General features: G+C 46.5%; 1 protein-coding gene across 5 annotated transcripts in view; it reads right to left on the bottom strand.

Moving 5' to 3' along the window:
• Positions 1-22,540, bottom strand: part of Capn13 (calpain 13) — an 89,776-nt gene that overhangs the window by 666 nt on the left and 66,570 nt on the right. For 4 of the 5 annotated variants that reach the window (XM_085691252.2, XM_085691254.2, XM_085691251.2 and 1 more), the window contains 8 exons: positions 22,490-22,526; positions 22,042-22,098; positions 19,043-19,100; positions 18,898-18,956; positions 17,277-17,345; positions 14,070-14,145; positions 12,095-12,223; positions 10,148-10,203 (listed from right to left, as the gene is read on the bottom strand). In XM_085691252.2, the coding sequence (XP_085547378.2) occupies positions 10,148-10,203; positions 12,095-12,223; positions 14,070-14,145; positions 17,277-17,345; positions 18,898-18,956; positions 19,043-19,100; positions 22,042-22,098; positions 22,490-22,526 (541 nt within the window). Of the gene's footprint in view, positions 1-9,141; positions 9,201-10,147; positions 10,204-12,094; positions 12,224-14,069; positions 14,146-17,276; positions 17,346-18,897; positions 18,957-19,042; positions 19,101-22,041; positions 22,099-22,489; positions 22,527-22,540 lie in introns of all 5 variants that reach the window. The other variant, XM_048416293.3, reaches the window with a different exon arrangement.

Here is a 22,540-nt window from a genome sequence, read left to right as displayed (position 1 = left end):
TGCTCTGCTCTGCCCGCAGCTGGAATCCAAGCCACAGTCCGCCCGGCTCCGTGCGTGCCTGCTTGCGGCACTATGACAGAATCTTGGAGTCAGCGACTGTTTTGCCCTCCCCAGGGCAGATCAGAAAGGCAGCTCTGCCCTCTGCCCTCTGCCCTCCGCCCTCCGTGTGCCCCAGTCCGCCGGCTGTGGACTTCCGCAGATGAACGGCTCTTCTCAAGTGTATGCGGCTCCCAGTAAGTGACTGCCCTGCATAGCTATTTCTCCTGCAGCTAGAATTTGTCTCTGCCCACGGCAGTTAGGAGCCCCAGTTTCCTTCCCATTTGGTTTCTTCTTCCAAGACCCAAACATTTGACTTTCAGGCTTCTTAGATTTATCTTCTACTAAGAATTCAATTTAACACATATAATTTGAAAACTCAATCATTACCACAAGCCATGAAGGAAAAGGGGCAGACGACTGCGTCCTTTCCTGTCCTCAATTCGCCTCAGACTTGCTTTGGAAGCTCCTCTCCCCATTTCTAAACACTCAGCTCAGACAGCGGCTCCCTCGCTTGTCAATTTCAAATGCCCATCGATTTCTGTGATGGGAGCCGGGGCTGGGAGTTCCTCGCCCACTTTGGTATTTCTATCTTCTCTTTCATTCTCCTAACATATTTATATTCCACTTTTTGTTAAATCAATATTTAATTTCTACTTTATTACAATTATATATGTACTGTTCACCGTTGAGTGAAGAAATACTCTTGGATCACATTTCCTTTCTTCTGTAACTTTTTGTTCTTCCAGGAGTTACTAATTGCCTCATTTTTTTGGGGTCTGGATAGTCTGTCATTATCTTAATAATTCTTCTTAAAGTCTCCAGCAGAATTTCAAAGCGTTTCGCATGGCGAAGCCGTCCAAGGCACTATTATGGTTTGCTCTTCCCTCAGCTCACCCCTCTGCGTCTCCAGGGACCGCTTGCCCTCTGCACTGTGTCTAAGTCGGCTAACTGTACTTCTCTACTGGTGGAGCTCACGGGTCTGGATTCCCACCCCTACCCACCCACCCACCCGACTCTGCTCTTAGAGGGTACATGTTCGTTTCTCCTCTGAGTTCATTTCTCTTGCAAAGCCAGCTCAGAAAGCTAGATGCTGTTTTTGTTTTTTTTTTTTAAGTGAGATCTGGAGGTCTCATATTACCAAATCCAGACTCCCAACTCTTAATATGACCTACATGGGAGAGTTTGAGCCAAACTTCGGGTGGTCTCATCTCTTGTGTTGCCAGTCATCAGCCCAAAGTCTAGCCAGTCATCTCAGAGGGACCGCTTGGTCTGAAGGTTAGGAGGGATGGATTTGTTGGGGTAGAAGCAAACTCACTCTGAGGAATAGTTGACAGCCTCAGCAAGATCAAGGTCATTGCTGCCCGTTTTTCACTTTCCCAGAGATTCAAGATTGCTGTACACTGGAAACTTGTACGAATGCTAACTTGGTTGGAAGGCACTCTCCTGCCATATCGTCAGCCCACCAACATGGATGCAGATGGCATTAGCTAGATAAACTCTCAGCAAGATGCGATTCACAATGCGTTAAACCCCTAGACTCTGAAATCAACTGAGATCAACATGGCCTCCCTTGTCTCAGGGCCCCACTAGCATTTCTGAGCTCGATAACTTATCCTAAATGTCACCTGCAATGTGGCAGTGGAGGCACATGCCTTCTTCAAAAACAAATGGGTTTGGGGGAGGGGGGGAGAGTAGAGGAGTTGTTCAGCCTGACTGTGCTTACTCACACCCTAAACTAAGACAGAAATGAGTTTGGAGATGACGGAAAAACAGAGGAAAACATGATTCTAACCAGTAGTACAAGCCAACCTATTCAGCAAGTCTAGGGTACATGAAAGGCTTCTTGTATATATTATAGAATGTGACCCAGAAACAGAATGCCCTGGCAACAGGATTTCATTTCTTCCTTCTCTGGGGAAGAAGCTCATTTAGTAAACATAATAAATCCTTTGCCTATTCCAACAACAATATGGCTGAATAAACAAGACCCGAACAGTGACAATACCAGTAGGTGCATTAGCATGGAAGTGGGAGGCTTCACAGGGTCCCACACCCACCAGAAGGACTACAGGCAACTGGTGACTGATGGAAAAGGGGCCGCCCTTCTCTCCCAGTGATGAGCTCCCTAGTTCTTTATCCCTGAAATCACCCACTTACAAGCAACACTCAGCAGACTCAGCAGGTTATAGTTACATATTTGTGCATTTATATGTGCATAAATATGTGTAATTATAATAAAAATGTGCAAATATGTGTAATTATAATAAAATAAGAAGCCATCAATTTAAGAAGGAACGAAGAGGGGGCCATGGGAGGGATTAGAGGGAAGAGAGGAAAGTGGGAAAGAGGTGTAATTATATTTTAATTAACATAAAATCGAATGAAAGCACAGTGTCTTTGGAAACCTGGCAAATGGTTACCGAGTGATTCTCTTTGCCCACAGTTTACTTTATGCTGAGGTCGCCACGATTAAGACACGGGCAGGCTTAGCATATGTCAGGGGATGTGGCCATGGAGCAAATAACTAAGTGTATTAGCCAACTACAAACAGACCCTTAACGACTACGAGCAGTCCCTTAACCTGATGGATGGTATCTCTTAAAAACTCAAAGTTAGATGGGACTATCACACCCCTTCTCCCAAGGCTCGGGGCATCGCGGAAGAGAGAGCAGAAAGAACACAAAAGTTGGAGGTGGTGGAACACTATTATAAATCACTGTTTTCTAGACTCGACAGGGACGTTGTTCATACGAACTCACAGAAGCTACCATGCAAGGTAAAGGTAGACAAGATTGCAGCATGAAATGGGAGGTAGTCACAAAATCCTGACCCTAGATAAGGAACTATTGGCAATTGGTGAGAGAGGGACTCTCTCAGTCTGCTGAGAGAGGGAGGGTGTTTTCTTCAGAGATGTGGCCCCTAAGAGGATAGTCAGGTTCCAGCAGGTGGTCCTACATCCAAGTGCCTATAGACAGATAGACAGCACTAAGTAGACTCAGTGGTTTTTTTTTTTTTTTGAGCACGTTAACTTTGAAGGGGAAAGTGTCTTGGGGAGGCATAGGAGGAATTATAGGGGAGGCAATGGGGGATAGATCTGACCAAAACACATTATATGCATGTATAAATTTTTCAAATAATAAAAAAGGAAAAATCCATCATACACGCAAATGTGCATGGCTCTGGAATACTCATTTCTGAATGAAATTTAGATGCAATGTTTTCTGAATATTAAATAAACTGTCATCTAGACAGGAACACAATACAGTTCAACCACTGCACATATAGTGGGAAAAGTACCATAGTACAGCAGGAAACTACAGACCTAGCTTTTATCCCCCCTTACTGTTAACTAGCCTTGCAACCCTGAACAACTTTCTCAGTTATAAAATGGGGACACCATCATACAGTATTTGTTGTAACATTAAAAATACTACATTCCCATTCCCCTAAAACAGTACCTTAAAATTTAACATTATATGGCATAGTAAAAGACTGGGCTTCTTTGCCAAGATCAGGAACATAAGGATGTCTGGGGGTTTGTTCATTTTTTTTGTTCGTTTGTTTTTAAATTTCTGTTCAAAATTCTAATAGAAGGCCTATCCTGGATAATAAATCAAGGGCTTAAAAAATCCCCAAACTGAAAAAATCAAAACAAAAACAAAAAATCAAACAAAAAATCAAAACAAAAACCCAAAATGATAAACAGATACAATTTGGAAAGTAAAAAAATGAAACTACTTTCAGATATGATTTTATATCTTTAAAATCCATAGGGACCCCTTTAAGACCAGAGCTAATGAATGAGTTTAGAAAAGGTGTAAGATATAAGATCAGTATACAAAACTCAACATATTGCTAAAAACTAGCAATGAATAGCTGAGAAGGGGTAAGAAAACAGTTTGCTCACAATAGCATCCAAAGGAACACACAACTCAGGAATCAGTTAACACAGGCACACAGACCTTCCATTCTGAAAACAGGAAGGCGTCTCTAAGAGAAACTAAAGATTGAAAATTGAGGTGTGTTCTGTATCTACAAATTCAAAAACTCAATGTTGTGAATATATTTCCCAATTAATTGAATACTTGCTGTGATCTCTATCACCCCCATAGCCCCAGGATAGGACTGCAAATATAAACTAAATCCTCACAGGAGGATGAGCTGATGTTCAAAGACAGCAGGATCAGAGTCTCTTTAGCAACGGGGGCAGAGAAAACCAGTTGACCACATGTGAAAGAACAAAGCTAGACTCCCATTATATACAGCCAAAAAATTACCTCAAAATAGTTAAAAAACCTAAATGACAAAGGCAAAATTATAAAAAAAAATATTACAAGAGACTCAGGAGTAACCATTTGTGACTCAAGGCTGGAGATCTTGAGAGCTACCACCCAAAGAACAAACAACTAAAGAAAAATGGGCAAGGTAGGACCTCATCAAACCTAGAATCTCATGAACTTCAAACGATACCTACCCCAAATTGAAAAGACCAAAACAAAGCAAAACCCCACAAAAATACAAAGTGGAGAGGATCTGGAGGAACTGGGAGAGGGTAAATAGGATAAAATATGTTAAATGGAAACAATTTTTAATTGAAAACTAAACAAAAATTAAAACTAAAAAATTGAAAAGATAACTTTAAAGAACAGGATGAACGTTGACAGTATATATAATAAGGGACTAGTAACTAAAGTATGAAAATAACTCTTACAACTCAGGGCCAAGACGATATTAATATATCATAATAATATAATCAACTTCAAAATGCAGAAAGTATTTGAATAGAATTCTTTAAAGAAAACATATGATTAACCTATAATCAATGGGAAAGAGACTCAGCATCATTTGATATCAAGGAAGTGCCAGTCAAACCCACAGTGAGGTACCAGTTCACACCCAGAGAGACAGACAATACTGAATGCTTCTTAAACTCCATCCACTGCTGGCAGGAAGATGATAAGGCAAGCCGCTGCCCAGGATGTCACCAGAGTTACCATGTGATCCTAAGGCCTAGCGATATAGCCAAGTGCAGTGAAAACATGTCCTCCTCGAGGCTGGCCTGCAAACACTCCCAATAAGTTAATTAATGATAGTTGTCACTAAGTAGGAATAACTTCAACATCTACCAGTTGCTGAATAATGAATCAAATATGACACAGCATCAATGAAATCCTACTTAGAACTAAAGTGGAATGAAGACTAAAGCATGCTTCAATGTAGGTGAACCCTGAAAACATTGTGCAAAGTGAAAGACACAGTTACTAAGGGCAGCTCATTTCATGATTCTACTTGCATGAAATACCCAGAATAGGCCAATCCACAGAGTCATGATGTAGACTAGTGCTTTCCTACGACTAAAGGTTGGATGCGCCTGGGGAGTGACTGCTAGGCGAGTATCACATTTCCTCATGTGGAGATGAAGATGCTCTAAAATGATATTGTTGGAATGGTCCTGCAGGCCTGCAATTATGCTAAAGCCACAAATGCAGCACTTTTGTGTGACAGTGTCTCTTCATGACGTAGCCCAGGTTGGGTTGGAACGTACGGTTCTTCACCTCTGCTTCCTGAACTTTAGATTTCTAGGTATGTACCACCATGCCCAGCTTGAACTCCATACTTTAAGTGGGTAAACTTTATGCTGTGGATTGCATTTCTCTAAAAATGAGAAAATTTGCAACAGGAAAATTAGGTGTTGAGTTTTATAACTGGGGGAAGGGTATGTGAGAAATTTGATGGGAGTTGCCAGCCGGGCTACAGCAAGAAAGTGTAGGTGTTGCATTACTAATAGCCAGGACAGAGCAGACAGAAAGACCTGAGAGCCAAGGCTGGGAATAGCAGACCATAGAAAACAATGGTATTATCCATGCGTAGTGTATGTAGACAAAGGAAAAAAGTGTGGTCAGAGGGATGGGCAGGGGCACATGGTACATCAATCCAGGGATCGATGTTAAGGACTCTAGAATTACCTTGTATGGCAAGAGGGGGATATGAAGGGTTTTTAACTTGGGGAATGCAGTAAATGAATTTGAACTTTAAAAGCATAGCTCTGGCTTCAGGAAATTGATTTGAGGGATATGAATGGATACCAAAAAATAAACTCAAAAACCAATGCAATATTTAGGGAGACAAGTGATTTCTAAGAAATCCAGACAGAAGTAGTTTGTGGAGAGTAGGAAGCAAGGATGTGGAGACAATAAGTTCCTTTATGAAGTTTGGCTGTAATGGGAGGAGAAGGTGGTAGCTACTGGAAGGGATTGTGAGGTAGGAGAAATTCAAAGATGCATTGCTTGAATGAGGCTTAGAAAACCTGAAAGAAAGAAAGAGAGAGAGAGAGAGAGAGAGAGAGAGAGAGAGAGAGAGAGAGAGAACAGTTTAGTATTCAGAAGATAGAGGAGAAAATCTGTTCAATCAGGTCCTTGCAAAGGTGATGGTAATGAGTTACGGAACACCCCCAGAGGGAGATGCTGTGTAACAGAGGAGGGGGAAGGAGGAGGGAGCATTTCCAAAGCAGGTGGATTTGTACATTTTCAGGCAGAGCTTCTTCATCTCGCCACCTCCAGTTCCTCATTGCAGCTCATGAGCCACGTGTGAGAGCATATGTGTGATACTATGATGTCAGAGAGTGACTAGGGACAAGGAAGAGGGTCCACTCTCAGGGTCATGATGGACATTAATGCAAGAGATAAATACATATGCACCTCCTATTATTCCCCCTCCCTGTACAGTCTTCAGAACAGGAAACTGGAAAAATTAAGGAAAAGAGAGTTGGGACTCCCCAAAAGAGACAAGATAGAGAGAATTCCGAGACTTCAAAAGTTCAAGGATGTAGACCCTGTGCGCCAAATTAGCTTCAAGATACAATTAAAGAGTCATTCTTTGCATTAAAACCCATGCAGACTTTGACAGGCACAATAAAATTGGAAATGATCTGTTTTTAAAAGGAGCGAAAGGGGAATTCAGTGCAGCTGAGTAAAATTGACTCTTGTCAATCTGTAATCACTGGTAACCATCAAATGTTCATCAGGAAGTATTGATGCAGAAATATTATATCATAATGAACACACCTTTCTCATAGTTTCCAGGAACACACACAATTCATAGATTATACAAAGACCATGTCCAGAAACAACAACATTTCAGAGGGCATGGTGGTGAATTTTGATTATCAACTTGATTGGAATAAGAAACATCTATGGGATTAGTTGAGTACACTTTTGGTGTTTCCAGAGAGGGTATTTCAGAGAGAACTGACTGAGGGGGTAGGACATGTTCCGAATGTGTTGGGGAGGTACCATCCCATGAACAGTCCCACACTGAACAAAAAAGAAAAAAAAAAGAAGAAAACTAGTTCATGTGGAATGTCCTTCTCTGCATGTGTTGCTTTTATTGGTTGATGAATAAAGCTCTTTTGGCCAATGGCTTAGCAGAGTAAAGCCAGGTGGGAATTCTGAACAGAGATATATGGAGAGAGTAGGCGGAGTCAATGAGATGCCATGTAACTGCCGAAGGAGAAAGGTGCCACATTAGCAGTAAGCCGCAGCCTCATGGCGATATATAGATTAATAGAAATGGGTTAATTTAAGATGTAAGAGCTAGGTAGGAATATGCCTAAGCCACTGGCCAAACAGTATTGTAACTGAGGTAGTTTCTGTCTAATTATTTGGGTCTGGGAGGCTGGGAAACAAAAACGATGTGTTTATAACCAGTTGAGTATCCTGCCCGTGGATGCAAAGCACCAGCCATCCCGAGTTCCCACTGCCATACTTTCCCTACCATGTCCTTTCAAACAGAAACAAACTGTAGATGGGAGACTTTTTTTTTTTTGCTAGCTGGGTCCCACTTGATGGGTTCTCTCTGCCCATTGGGTCCCTGCAGCCACTTATGAAATAATCACTCAGAGGCTAAATATTAAATATAATTATTGTTTGATCAATGGCTTAGGGAGTTTACTGGCTAGTTATAACTATAGGCTAACCCATTTCTATTCATTTATATTTTACCATGAGGCTTGAGGGCTCATGGCTTGTTACCTCACATCTTGTTGACCCAGTGGCTAGCTACATGGTATCTCCTTGACTCCACCTTCTCTCTCTCTGTATCTTTGTTTGGATTTTCGGCCTAGCTATATTTTGCCTGTCTATTGACTGGAACAGCTTTATTCATCAACCGATAAAAGCAACACACATATAAAAGGATATTCCACATCAATGAACCTTTTCTTCTGTTAATTGCTGTTGTCAAGCATTTTGTCACAGTCACAAGTATATTGTAGAGAGGGCTTTGACCACAGTATTGTCCCATGAAGAACCAACAGCGATAACTAACTAAGAGACACTTTGGGTCAGGCAAAAAAGTGTGTTGAAGGACTTCTAGGTCTGGAATGTCCAGTCTTTATTTCTACAGTGTTCTAGGTGGTAGAGTTTCTGTGGAAGTGTGTTAGAAATTTCGAGAGACTTAGATGCTTGTCTCTAAATAAGGAATACATAGACTTGAAGAGTCCCAGAAAATGGGAACATAAATTCTCAAGCTCGTCAGAATTTTAGAACACTCACTCAGTCAGAATTCGGCTATGGGCAGGACTAGGCAATCTGATAACAGACTTTCTGTAACTCTAGTTTGTTCTATAGAAGTCCAGAAGAAATGGCAATGTGCTTGTTGATGAGCACAGTCTAGAAGTATCAATGCTGATGACTACACACATCCACTTCTGACCCAAGTCAGCTAGGCAATGGTAGAGCTGGGGTGGCCAGTTCTCCTTTCCCCCAAGGTCAAGTGTTTGCATAGCTCTGCAGTGTTCTGTTTTCACCACTTCTAGACCCTGTCTGGAATGAGTCATCACCCTTTCTCTTTGGAACATTAACTAAATGTTGTAAATCTCTCATTCACGACTTTCAGGCTGTGCTCTTCATGAATGTGTCCGGAGAAAATCTGAGCATTTGGCCTTGAAACCCAGGAGCCACGAGCAGCAGGGACTTGGCTCATAAAATAAGCTTTCCTGTGGCTCTGAGAGGCTGTCTCCAGGGAGTCTTCTGTGTCACTTTTAGAGAAAGAGGGACACTGTTCAGAGGAAGAAGAAAGGACCCCAGTGCTGCCATGTCTTACCTGGTCCAGAGGACTCAGCTGGACTCCTCACCTCAGCCATACATGACCAGGTTCATCCACTGAGAAATAAGCGTCATCATTAGAATGGGTATCTCTCTTTCTCTCCCCTCCCTTCTCTCTGGTGTGTAAGTCTTCATGTATGGAGATTCATGTATATGTAAATTATGTGTTTAGGGGCAGATGTTACTGCCAGGTGTCTTCCTTACTTTTTGAAATGGAGTCTCTCATTGAACCCAGACTTTACCAATTGGGTGAGGCTAGCTGGCCAGCAAACTCCTCAAATCCCCCCCCCGTCTCCACCTCTCCAGGGACTGTAGGTGTGCATCACCATGCCTGGCTTCTTATGTGGGTGCTAGGGTTCTAAACTCAGGTCCTCATGCTTGTGTAGTAAGTACTCACTGACTGAGCCCCAGCCCTGTGTAACCAATTCTGAAATCTGGTTCATTTCACGTGGATCAGGGCAAATATATACCCCTGCCTTAGAAGTTCTCAGTTCAGTATCAGTGCCTTTCCCCAGCTCTCTACCCTCAGTGTTCTGCCACAACATGTCTTCCCTCTACTTTCTAGGTAACTCCTCTACGATCCTCCACTCCACCAACTGAGCAATTGAAGGGCATATATTATTTTCTAAATAGCCCAGCAGGGAGAGGTGTATGGGGGTTGACCAGCTGACTGGTTAGATGGCTCTAAAATTCAGTCTTAATGTACAGTGAGCTTGGTGGACTGTTCTTTACTTCTCTCTTGGATTTATGACTCCCACATAATCCTCTGCTTTATTAAGCTATTGGAAAAAAAATAAAATCTCTCTGCCAAGATCCTAAAGCAGCCTGGCAGCCTGCAATATATAAAGGCAGTAATTGGAGGCAGCCCCCACCCCCCACCCCGCCAGCCTGGCTGGCCTTTGACGGACTATTCAATACCCTGGGGAGAAAAATGACCCTTGGAACTGGATCAGGAGATGGTAGCCTGGGACTGTGCCTGGTTCCGGGAGGGGAAGGTGCCTCACCTCCATCTCTGTCAGGTAGACTCCTTTGCCATCCTTGGAGAGGTTGCGGAATGCCTCTAGGGTAGAGGTAGAAAGATTTTGACGGGATGAGAGGCGGTCGTAAGTCTTCACTGTCCCTGGCAGGTGCTTTACTCTGGTCTCCCGTTTCATCTAGCTCTGTGCTGTGGGGTGGCTTGAGGGTCTCCCGTCGGGACAGATGTGATTATCCTTATCTCTCCCCTTCCTGATTCCATGTACCTCGCCCCCTTCCACTCTGTCTTGTGTGTGTGTCGGGGCGGGGGGGGGTGTGTTGAACTGATTTGTTTGTTGTTTTGGTTTTTAAAACAGGGTTTCTCTGTGTAGACCTAGCTGTCCTAGAACTCACTTTGTAGACCAGGCTGGCCTTGAACTCACAGAGATCCACTTGCCTCTGCCTCCCAGAGTGCTGGAATTAGAGGGGTGTGCTGCCACAGCCAGTGAACTGATTTTTCTAAATGAGCACAGTTAGGGGTCTCCCCAGTCTACTTCAGGCTTCGCTTTTACCTTCTCAAGAGCCTTGGGCTTCTCAGAAGGAACCCATGACTGTGGAGGTATCAGGATGCAGGGTGTTTCTGGACCCCACACTATCATTCCCTCATTCCTAACAGCTGTTTTGAACTGCACTGTAGCTTAGGACTTCGCACAAAGCAAAAGCTATTCTGCTGAAAAGTGTGGGACCCTCTGGCCTCCATCTTTGGAGTTCTATGGCCGAGGAAAGACCTTCTGCTCCCAGGTATTCACTTGGGTGAAGTTCTTTCACTAGGGACTGAAATTCTTCACTGCATGACTAAAGAGTAGTTTTGGTTCTAAACATAACCTGGGGAACGAGGGGCAGGGGGATTTAACTGAACCTTGTTCTGAGTCAGAGCCTGAACAGGATAAGGAGGCTAAAAGAGTTGGAATTGTAGGGACAGAAAAGAGTGTGGAAGGGAGGATGGGGAGCACAGGGATGATGGCACTGTCTTTGGTTATCAGAGACTGGTCGGTCTCCTCTGGAATTTCCAGGTCCTTGTGTCCAGGAATTAAAAACAAACAAACGGAAATGGATAGACATGTGGAGAAAAGCAGAGGCAGAGACTGTTTAATTGAGAAAGAAAACATGCCTGTAATGATCAGTGTTAACTGACAACTTGACAGAATCTAGGATCACCAGGAGAAATGGACCTCTGCAGGATTACCTTGCCTATATTCACTGAGGTGGGAAGACCACCATGGGTGGCACCATCCCCTGGCTGGGATCCTGGACCGTGTAAGTAGAGAAACGGCATGCATTCGCCACTTTCATCCCGGTTACAGATGTAATATAACCAGTGGCTTCAAATTCTGGCTAACCTGTCTTCCCTGACTCTAACCGGCGACTGTGAGCCAGAAAACAAAACCAAACAAATAAACCCAAACAAAACCTCATTTCCCTCAAGTTGCTTTGGTCAGAGTATTTTATCATAGCAACGGTGAAGGAAAGTAAGACAACTTCCAAGAGAGGAAGCAGGCCAGAACTTGGAGGAAGGTTAGAATCTCAACGGCATGGTGTTAGGAGGGTAGTAAGGCTTTCTGTGTCATTTGCATAGCACCAGGTACCACACAAATTTGCATGCTATGGGCTTTTTTTGTTTTCTTTTCCTATTGAGAATGTTCTGTTGACTTTGGTTGGGGAGGGTCCCAGTCTTTCTCTTGGCCAGCTGGTTTCTCGGAGGTGTTAAGCTCACAGCAGCCGCCTCAGGGGTTTGCAGACCTCAGTCTCTACCCTATTCCTCACTACAGCACTATGGAGAGTCTCACTCTTAGATCTGGGAGTTTCAGGCAGGACACCAGCCTGCCTGCTCCTGAGTCTTCACCCAGGTCTGGGGACATCAATGCTTTCCTGGCCATCTGTTGAGCTCATGGGTCACTGAGAAGGTCTACAGAATGCTCCCAGGGTCACTCACTCACTTGCCATGGTTTCCAGCCGTATCAGGAAGCAGACAAGGCTGGGGAAGCTGACTCGGCCAGCGTTGTCGCTGTACCGGAGTGTCATGAGACTCAGCAGCTCGTTGCCAATGAAGATGCCTGAAAGGAAGTCTGGGATGGGAAGGAGAGTTGGTGAGCTAAGCGGACACTGAAGATGGGGTGGTCCTCTGTTTCATGTGGGTCAATAAACCTGTCACGAGTGTCTAGCAGCCTTCCACCACATCTCCTGCTCAGTCCAGTAGGTCAGCCAGTACCCCTCACTCAGGGTCTGGCCTTTTTCTCCTGATTGCTGGCTGTTGTGTCCCAGTGTTGCAAGCCTGCAGCTCAGCCAGAGGCCAGCTCAAGGGACTCAAGACACTGACACATTGTCTTTTCCAATAATTAGATACTCCCCATGCAGCATGGAGCTGCCAGGACACATAAGAGCTGAAGTCCAACCCTGCCTCTGCCAGGTTTCTCTCTTCTGGTGATCAATTACACTGTCTTCTAGCTAGATGTCATGACTCCCTATAAATCCCATACATGGGTGCTGCTAATGTAGGCAGGCGTAGTCTCCCTGAAAGATGAAGGTTCAGTTCTATGGGCACCAAGGAAAGGCTGGGACACAGAAGGGAGACCACAACTCAGAAGGCTGCCTCGACTGGGCAGAAGATAAGCCTCTTGCCCTTGCCATCTTTGACCTTGTCATCTTGCATCTCTAGTTATAGTCGCCAACCACACAGATGACAAGTGGCCAACAGTTATCGCTCTGGTGAGCAGGCAGACACTTGAAATCTATGCAGGGACGAGCTTGGGGGCTCATGGGCCACATGTAGTTAGAGTCACATTTGACTTCTGCGGGAAAGCTGATAAGATAGGAACCAAATGCCTGCAGTTGGGGCTTGAGTTTTCCTGACAGCTACCTACCCAACCTCTGAGCTTCTGAGTTGAATTGGAAGTGGTCCCCACTTCACCCCCTTGTTTTACTTTGGGTCAGTTAGGCTGCTCTGGTGATTCCGTCTTTCATTGGTTCTGCAATGGTGCTCCAAGTGTGGCCCCATGCCAGTCAGAAATTACGCCCTGGAACTTGCTGGAAATGGAGGGAAAGCTGAGCCTTCCTAGTTCTCACAAGCCTGGCAGGGCACTGTGAGGCAGCTCAGCTGAGTCTCTCAGCCTTCTGCTATGCTGCAGACCTGTGACGCTGGGGTGCACAGTGACTGTCATAATTAAGGGGAGGAGCTCTGCTCAAGTGGAGAGCAGTGTTTTGCGTTTCTGCTGCTTTCTGTAACAGGAGCGTCAGAAGAAGAATTATGGAGGCGCTTTTCCCAGAGTTAACCTGGGGGAAGACGAGTCTACGGTTTATTAAGAAAGGTGGCCATTTTCTTACATAACCTTTGTGTGATCTGTCTTCCCCACATGAATGGAAGAAGCAATGTTTCCTGCCTTTCCCAGTTCGCGGCCAATGGAGTGAGGCGATGTGAACAGTCCGTGGTGACCTATGAAGCACTCTGCACCCTAAAGTGTTGTTGTCATCGCCCCAGGCCAGAAAGCTCTCGCCTTGCGCGGTTTCATTTAGCCCTGAACTTTATGTGAAGAGGGAGAAGTGAGAGGCCCAGCCTGCAGTGGGTATTTAACCCCGACAGCCCAGACAGTGAGCTGGAAGCTCATGGAAGATGAGCTCCATCCCTCATAGGTCATCAGTCACGTGGTCCTCCCTGACTCAATAAGATCCGGGTTGGAGGGAAATTGGTACAGGATTGCTCAGGCTACAGCGGGGGTGGGAGGCGGGGCTCTTATCTGCAAGTGCTGGGAACCTGTGAAGGTCAGTGTAGGTAGGGAAGGACACACAGCTAGAGCTCTCTTTTCTCCCAGCTGCCCACCCTCACTGTGTCAGCCTTGCTTATGGAAGGCTGAGAATATAGGACTTCACACATGCCCCACGGCCCTTAGTCAACCAGGCTCATGAGCCCCTTGTTACCTGTACTCTCTATGACCTTCCACAGGTCTGAGCTCAGGAGAACTCCAGGGCTCCTCTGGATGTTCTGGAAAACATGCTGATGGGGGCAGGGGAGGGAAAGAAGAAAGAAGTCTGTGAGGACCCAGAGGAGGTGAATGGGAGAGGTTTTGTAAGTCTCTTCTCCATCCCCAGAAGCCACTTTACGAAAGTGTACAAGGGACCAGCTTCAGAGAGGTAGGGGAGGGAATGGGGCCAATGGGGATGGCCACATCCTTTAAGTCAGTTATTCTGGCCACATCTGGACCTGAAGCTCCTCTCTTGCAACCATCTTTCCTTTTCTCTTCTCACTCCAGACCCATGGGAAGTTTGGCTGTCTTTGGGAAGTCCCAAGGCGTCTCTCTAGACCAGTGGTTCTCACCCTTCCTAACGCTGCAACCCTTTAATACAGTTTTTATGTTGTGGTGTCCCCAACCATAAAATTATTTTCATTGCTACTTCATAACTGTAATCTCGCTACTGCTATGATCGTAATGGAAATGTTTTTTGGAGACAGAAGTTTGCCAAAAGGGTCATGACTCACGGGCTGAGAACAACTGCTCTAAAGAGTTTGTGTCCAGCAGTTAAGTGCACAGACGGAACAGGTGATCATCTCTCTGAGCTGAAGTTCCAGTTCAGCTCGTGACCAACTACGGAACTAATCTTCATCAAGTTACATCACCTTTCTAGGCCTCGGTTTCCTCATCTGCAGTACAGGGCTATTTACAGTGCCTGCCTTCTAGGCTTGTTACAAGAAGCCAAGGAGCAAACACCAATAAAGTTCCAATCATGAAATGCTTGTCGTTCACTCATACCTAAGTGTGCAGGCTCATCTCTGAATCCTCTCACTTGCCCATTAGGGAGTGCTGTATAGAAAAGACCAATAATAGGTTGGGGCTGGGTCCTGGCCCCAGCATGGCTGCAGTAGTCGTTGCTGCATCACTCTTGCTTATCCTGGAGGCTTTTTCTCTCTGTCGAGTGTTTATTGGAATCCTGGTCCATGGCGCACCTCCTCGAGGAGGTCTTGGATTAAGTGGGCAGCTGCCCAGGACTGAGCACAGAGTGTCTGACTCGGGTCGGTACACACTGCTGCCTCCTGGGAGCTTTTCCACATCCAAAGAGCAAATCCCAGGTATGCAAGACAAGGCCAACTGGGGTGGGGAAAATAACTATAGGACGGCAGCTTGAGAACCTCCCCTTGGGCTTATTTGGTTATTGATAGGTTTGAAGACAGACTTCAGGTGATTTCCATTACATTATCTCATTCATTTAGTCGCTGATTAGCTAGGTCATTTATTGAGCAATTCTGAACACGGCTGTGTTATCCACACCGTGGAGGTCTCTGGGGGAAAGATGAACATGAGGAAGACCCTGCCCTGGAGGACCCAGCCATGTAAGGCTAGGAGGAGCCCATTGTTGTGGAGTATTAGTTGAAGATGCGTTACATTTGTTTATGCTGTGGAACATTTGTTTAACAATGCAAAGATGTGTTGCATCCTTTCATGTTACATTTGTTTAACTCTATAACGCTGTGTTGCTTTGCCTGTCTGAAACACCTGATTTATCTAATAAAGAGCTGAATGACCAGTAGCTGGGCAGGAGAGAGAAATAGGCAGGGATGGTTGGCAGGGAGAATAAATAGGAGAAGAGGGAGAAACATGTTAGGGGCCAGATACAAAGTGAGAAGGAAAGAAAAGATATACAGAACTAGAGAAAGATAAAAGCCCAGAGGCAAAAGATAGATGGGATAATTTAAGTTAGAAAAATTGGCTAGAAACGAGCCAAGCTAAGGCCGGGCATTTATATGTAATAAGTCTCCGTGTATTTATTTGGAGGCTGGGTGGTGAGCCCCTGAAGAGCAAAAGAGAAAAGACTAAAAAACAAACAACTACACCTTGTCCACCATTCTAGTGTCTGATGAGAAGCCCAGTGGTCCGCTGTCAGGGGTCAGGGGATGCATCTTGTCATAATTCACACGGGCATACTTAATTCAGTCTTTCAAAATGTTCAGAGCTAGAGACATGATTAGACATATAATATATTGGTGCTCTTTGTTTTGTAAAGCAGCTTGATTGCAGGTATATGCTTATATGTATTTGTGCACTCATTTTTTTTATTTGACATAGGGCTTCTCTATGTAGCCAAAGCTGGCTTCAAAGTCATACTCTTCCTGCTGCAGCTTCCTAAGTGCTGGGATTACAGGTGTGCCCATCATGCCTGACTAGATTATACTTTTATTTAATGTGTATAGATGTGCCTACTATAGGACACTCTCTGGAACATATTAGCTGGGTCTTAATGCTTTCCCTTTGGCAAGAGGCAAGACCATGGTTTCTTTTTTTTGAGTTTGCTTTTTCTCGTCTATGTTCTCTATCATCAACAGGCACAACTTTTAAAATAGGGAAAAGTTCTTTTTAGGTGCAAAATATTAAGGTAGACAATGTGACCTGCTCTACAGGTATCGGTTTCAGCTAAGAAGATGAGGAGTCAGAGCAGACAGTAATTGGTCATAGGGGCTGGCAAAAAAGATTTGGAAGGGAAGGCATATCCAAAGCTTCCTGTATTTTTAGGGTGGATGAGCAATGGCCAGGCTTGGGGTATGGAGATGGGAGAGAGGAAGGGCAGGGCAGAGGAACAAAGGCCTAGGGTTTATCGGGGACAGCAAGGCATCTTAGAGTTGAATTTCAGAGGAAGTAGGATGAATAAAGGTGACGTCTTTTGGACTTAAAATTAGAATCTCAACTCAGGAGGTCTGTGTGCTGCTTTGATGCATTCAGACTTTGTCCTGAGGACAATGGGAGGCCATGGGCCAACCACATCTCTTTTGGTAGGTCCTCCCACAGATGCATTGGGATAGAAACAGATGGGTTCTGACTAATAAGTGTTCCAACACACACACATATGCACACACACACACACGCGCGCGCGCACACACACTCACACACACACACCATGCACCATGGCAATGCTATCCTCTTTTGTCTGGCCTTCTAGAACATTCCTCACCCTGCCTCTCTGGCAGCCCTTCAGCCTTTGGTTGCGTGTACGTCTCCCTAAGTAAAACGTGAGGTGACTTTGGGGACAGGCTGATACTTCCCATCATTTCATACCCCAGGGTGGGACACCCAATATGTATTTGCTCAGCTGGGTTAAATAAGAGCGTTAGTCATGTCATTGAGAGTGTGACCATACCTGGCACTGGATAAGGCGACTCCACAGTCTTGCAAACTCATACTGATCCAGTCGCCCGTTCACCTTCAGCTGGAGGAGTAGTTAAGCACCAAACAGTCCAGAGGGCAGTGGAGAGGGGGAGCTGTTTGCTCCAGCAGCAAAGCCAGAGCTGCGTCATCCTTCAGCTAGTAACCCAGTGCCATGTTGGCCCCAGGCCAGCTGGCTCCCACTCTATCTCAAGGTGACCTGGTTTAGATTTGTTTTTACTAAATAAAATGCATTGTTAAAAAGGAAGGCACCCTGAGAAAGAGGCATCAATTTCAGTTCTATCCAGTAGATGAGAGGGACCCCCACCCCCACCACAGCATGGCCTTCACCAGTTGGGCTAGGTTCTCTGGCAGGAGAGGCTGGGGAGGAGCATGCAGGGGGCTTGCAAGGTGGAGGTAGTGTGGGTGGGTAAATGTGCTGTCGCTGGGGCATGTGTGTAACTGGGATGCTTCCTATGTATTCCTATGAACTGCTTCCCCTTATAGTAAGCAGCTAATGCAGGAGAACTAATTGAACTATGAGCGCTAGCACCCTACCCTAGCCCTCAACCCCAGGGGAGGCCCCGTTTGCAGTTTCCCAGTACAAAACACAGGTCTTTTCTGGTCCCTTCTTTTCTTCCCCCGGCTAGGCGCCCTGGCCACAGGGCTGCAAGGGCCATTTGGATTCCTCTGTGTCTCCGTGTGACTCCAGACCACAGTCAGCTAAGACAGGACTGATTTATGATTCCATCAAGAAGCCTTCTTGTTCTACAATAGCTGGCTTCGCATTCACACTCCAGCCTTGTTAACAGTGTGAGAGGGGGTGATCTGTCTCTCTCTGGAGACAGCCACAGCCTGGGGGGAAGCTGCTAGACTTGGGATTCATCCTACATGGCCAGTGTCTCTCGGGCCAGGAGAGAGACAGCGGTCGGGTAGGGGAGGAGGTCCCCTTGGAGGGGGTGTTAAGGTGAGAGAGTTTAGCAATTAACCTTTGATTCTGGTCCCGTTCCTTGTGGCCATGGAACTGGGCTAGCCACTGAATGGCCTCAAGGCTACTGTCTACACGTGCAAAAATGTCATGTGGGCCACAAGGGGGCGCCACTGCCGTGCCATGCAGACCAAGGAGGTCTGAGAGTTTTCAGTGGTTATCTTTTTACATTGGGGGCCTTCTGAGAAGGAACCCAAACAGCAAAGATTTCTCCAGTGTTGAAGGAAAGGGCGAAGGGAAAATAGTTCTAACTGGAGCATGCAGTACAGGAGGCGGTTAGGACAGAAAGCTTGGAAGCTAAAACTTCTTTTTCAAATCCCTGTGTAGTTTTAACTAGCTGTGGAAGCTGGGCAAAAGTACTTGACCTCTGCGGCCTCTGCGTCTTTCATTGTTCAATGGGATAACAGCTGTTGAACCCCGAGGGCCGCTGCAAACTTTATAAGCGCCCTTCCTGAGGAGCCCCGGCAGTCTGCTCAGTGGTGACTATGGCTGCCACGATGAGCTAGATTCTAGAGTAAGCAGGGAGCACATGCCCCGGATCCATGTGATGACCTGACTAGAAGCCCAGGGAAGCCCTCAGGGCAGGCGGGTTCCTAGGGTTGCGGGAAGGGATGACTGCAAAGGATACATCCATCAGAGCCACGATGCTTTGGCACTGGTCCAAGGAGAAAGTGTCCCCTGGAGACCCTGAGGAAAGAGAAGGACTGAAGTGCCTTTGAGGGTGGCGACCTGGTGGGCAGGGCTGGAGCCAGTGGGGCTCAGAGCTGACATACCTGTCAGGAACTCCTGGTTAAGAAGTTTCTGCAGTTGGGTGGCGTCAATGTCCAGCCCCTGGTCCAAAACAGAAGAACAATGGGCGTGAGATGGGAATCAGGAGCCAAGGGACAAATCCACCTGACTCAGTAGCGGTTCTCTGAGTTCTGAGCCCCTCCTTTCCACAGCATGTCTACCTGGTCTTTGTCCCGAGCCTGCCCTGGGTTCTGGTCCTGCTGATAACCCACTCTCTGACATCTGCCACCATGGTCGGTCTTGGCACTGATCTCTTGGTGTAGTCTCTGTCACGCTGCTTCCCTCCATCTATTACTAGTAGACAGAAAGCATGCTTCTTCCTCCCCTTCTCACCATGGCTGGCGCTGGCAGGACCGCCCCCCCCCCCCCGCCCCAGGAGGCCCATGGCAACAGTTGAGGTGTGTTCTCCACTTCCAGAAGGACTATGAGAAGATGTGATCCCTTCGAGTGTGCATGCATGAGATAATAGGAACTAAACATGTTCGAAGTCTAGGCACTAGAAACTGCTACCATGGAGCACCTTCCTTGGTCTTCCGGGTACTGAGGCTTTGTTAGATCAACAGCAGAAAGCAGCTGAAGTGGTGGGTAAGCAGGGTGTTTTCTAGGCCTGATCCCAGGAGGAGGTCGTGACACTAGCCCTTCCCTGCAGACAGGCACTGGGTAGTCCGGTGGGCAGTGTCCTTGACAGCTATTTTGCAGAGAAGCATGGCTGCTGTACTTGGGGGAGCCAGCGCTAGAGTAAGGTTTCTCTGTGGTTAGACCCGGGGAGTGGCATTCCATGGCTCAGAATGCGCCTCCAGGGGTCTCCTGAGAGGAGCCCCTCACAGATAACTGCCCCCACAGCCCCCACACACGTCCCTGTCTCCTCTTAGGGTTGGCGGTACCGCCTGCCCTGAAAGCAGAAGTCCCATACCCTGTCCTTGTAAGGTCTCACAGTGAGCAGCACACGCCTCTAAGATGCCAGTGTCTCGTGCCGGTCCTCAGGCCATTCTCTAACCTCGTAGTTTGAGAATATCAGGGAAACCGGCTTGATGAGCCCAACATCAATCGAGTTTTGCTTTTTTTCCCCCAAAGAATCTTGCACAGAAGTTGGTATGCTAAGGAGGGACTTGCCTTCATGGAATTGCCCACTGACAAGCTGAACAGAACATGGACCCCATCTGCTTCCTCCTCCATGTTCCCCACCTAGCGCATGCTCGGACCAGGACTCTACATTCTATCACCCACTGAGAGCATTCGAAAACCCGATGGCGATGTACCTGTACCTCTAAAATAAACACCACCTGGCGATGGTGGTTGCTCAGACAAGTTCCCCGAGAGTTGCACGTATGAACTATGAGACTCTCAAAGGTTGGGGCTGGGGAACTTCCAAAGCTTAGTCAACTAGATGCTTGGGGAAGGTCCTGGGAGTTTGGAAAATGCTTGCCAATTGAGTTCATAAAGGATGATGGTTAGGTTTACTCTGTCGAATCTAGAACTCAAGTGCATGATCCCTTTCCCACAGGCAGACCTAGTTATACCATCCCCACTGCCATGGCTAACAAAACCAGCTTGCAGCAATGGATCCTGATAAATGACTGTGCTAACAGAGCTAGTTATGCCAGAGGGAGACGTCACGGGGGAAGTGACATGTGCTGAGAAACGCTTTGCTTAAAGATGCCTTGGGCGGCCACAACCTCTGAGCATAGTTTGCATGTTGTACAGGGTGCTGCCAGGGTGCCTTGCCTACCTAAGAGGATCCTGTATTGGTGTCTTATTCTAATTCCAACCAATGTCCAATACCAGCTGCAGTCACTCTAGGGGGAGCCAAACGTTTGGCTATCTCTTGGAAAAGTCCTGATTAGGGAGTCTGTACCATCCTGACATACGACAAATTTATATTTTTATTTTAGAGGTACAGGTGCATGGGCCCATGTGAAAATGTACCCCCTGCCCTGGAGAAGCTTGGTCCCAGGCATCCTAATCAGGTCCTGCTGACCACTTCAGAGCAGCTAATCCAAGCTTGGGTGTCTGCTCCAGAGGAACTAATCTGTCTTAATTCAACCTGACAGAAATGATTGAGCACCTCCTCTGGGCCAAGGACGGTGATCGGCGCTTGGGGACGAGGGATGCATATGAAGTCGCCTCTGCCTTTGGGAATTCACAGACAGGGCACAGTGGTCGTCTGGGTCAGTCTTGTTTCAGTGAGAGCTGGCCTGCATCCTGGGCAAGCGCTGATGGGCTACTCTTTATGGTACTTACCCCTCACTCCAGCCACACTCTTATCAGTAACTCCCTCCTTTGCCCGTGGGTCCAACCTGTGCCCGAGATACCGCTATGCCTTTAGCCCTCTGAGTACAGAAGCACGGGATGGCATCCTTCCTTCCTTCCTCAGCCTCCGCTTGGCTCACGATACACAAAATCATCTATATCACTTTCTGCTTCCCACACCGACACAGTTATTAATGGTAAAAGACCCATCCCACGGAGCCACTGGCAGCTCTTTTATCCTGAGGAGTCAAGGAGTTCTTTATAACAGTTTATTAAACCATTAGGAAAGCCCCATGTGCACATAGGTGGCTTGGCAGGAATCGAGAGCTGTTGGGGCTTTCTGAAGCTGGCCAGCTCCCGGGAGGAACAATGCCAGGTTTGGTGGGGTGGGGGGTGATGGCCGAGCCAGAGAAAGAAAGATTTCAAGGGTTGCTGCCAACTGCTTGTCTAAAGGCTTAAGCCACACTGTATCCCTTACACACAGTCCATAAATGCCCTCTCCCTTCCTAAGCTCTCTGTTCCAACGGGATTCCACCCTCATGGGGACATGGCTTGTCCTACAGCTTGGCAGCCAGAGCTTCTGGGAATGGTCCAAGGATAGAAAGCGGCTGATATGGTCAAGTCCTTTTCACTCCGTGCATCCTGACAAGCAATTGGAGATGGCTCTGTCCATGGAGCCTCCCTCCCCCACACTCTCCTGGTGAGTAAGGTCCATGGGTGTTAGACAACATACCTGATCCACGTATCTGTAGAAAATGCTGTTTTGGGATCCATTTTCTGAAAGACTTCCCTGGAGCAAAGGGAAAATTGTTATGTCAAATTTCCGGGGAAGAGGCCACTTATCTGGCGCAGCCTTGTTTCAGTAAGAGCGGGCCTGATTGAAGGGTATAATTAGCCTCACCTGAATCTAAGATAGATGCTTCACCTGGTGGTTGTAGGGGTTGGGGTAGGGGTGGGGGAAATCAAACTTGAAGGGGGTTTGAAAAATAAAGTTTGCTAGAAGGGAGATACTTGAGTCTAGTCTGGTCTTGGGGAGCTGGTCTTCTCTTCTGCCCTGTTCCTTAGAGCTACCAGAAGCCTACCATTTTCCCTGGCCAGTAGCAAGGGCAGGAAGGAGAAAGAAGCTCTTGGCGAGATGCGATGTAGCCAATAAGGACAGCAAACAGGGCCTGCACACCTACCTTAAGGGCTCTGAAGTTGAAACTGCTGCTCGGATTCCTAGAAAATCAGGG

The sequence above is a fragment of the Myodes glareolus genome, chromosome 6, assembly GCF_982192425.1.
Source record: "Myodes glareolus chromosome 6, mMyoGla1.1, whole genome shotgun sequence".
NCBI lineage: Eukaryota > Metazoa > Chordata > Mammalia > Rodentia > Cricetidae > Myodes > Myodes glareolus.
The sequence above is the reverse complement of the archived record's forward strand: the minus strand, read 5'-3'. Positions and strand labels throughout refer to the sequence as shown.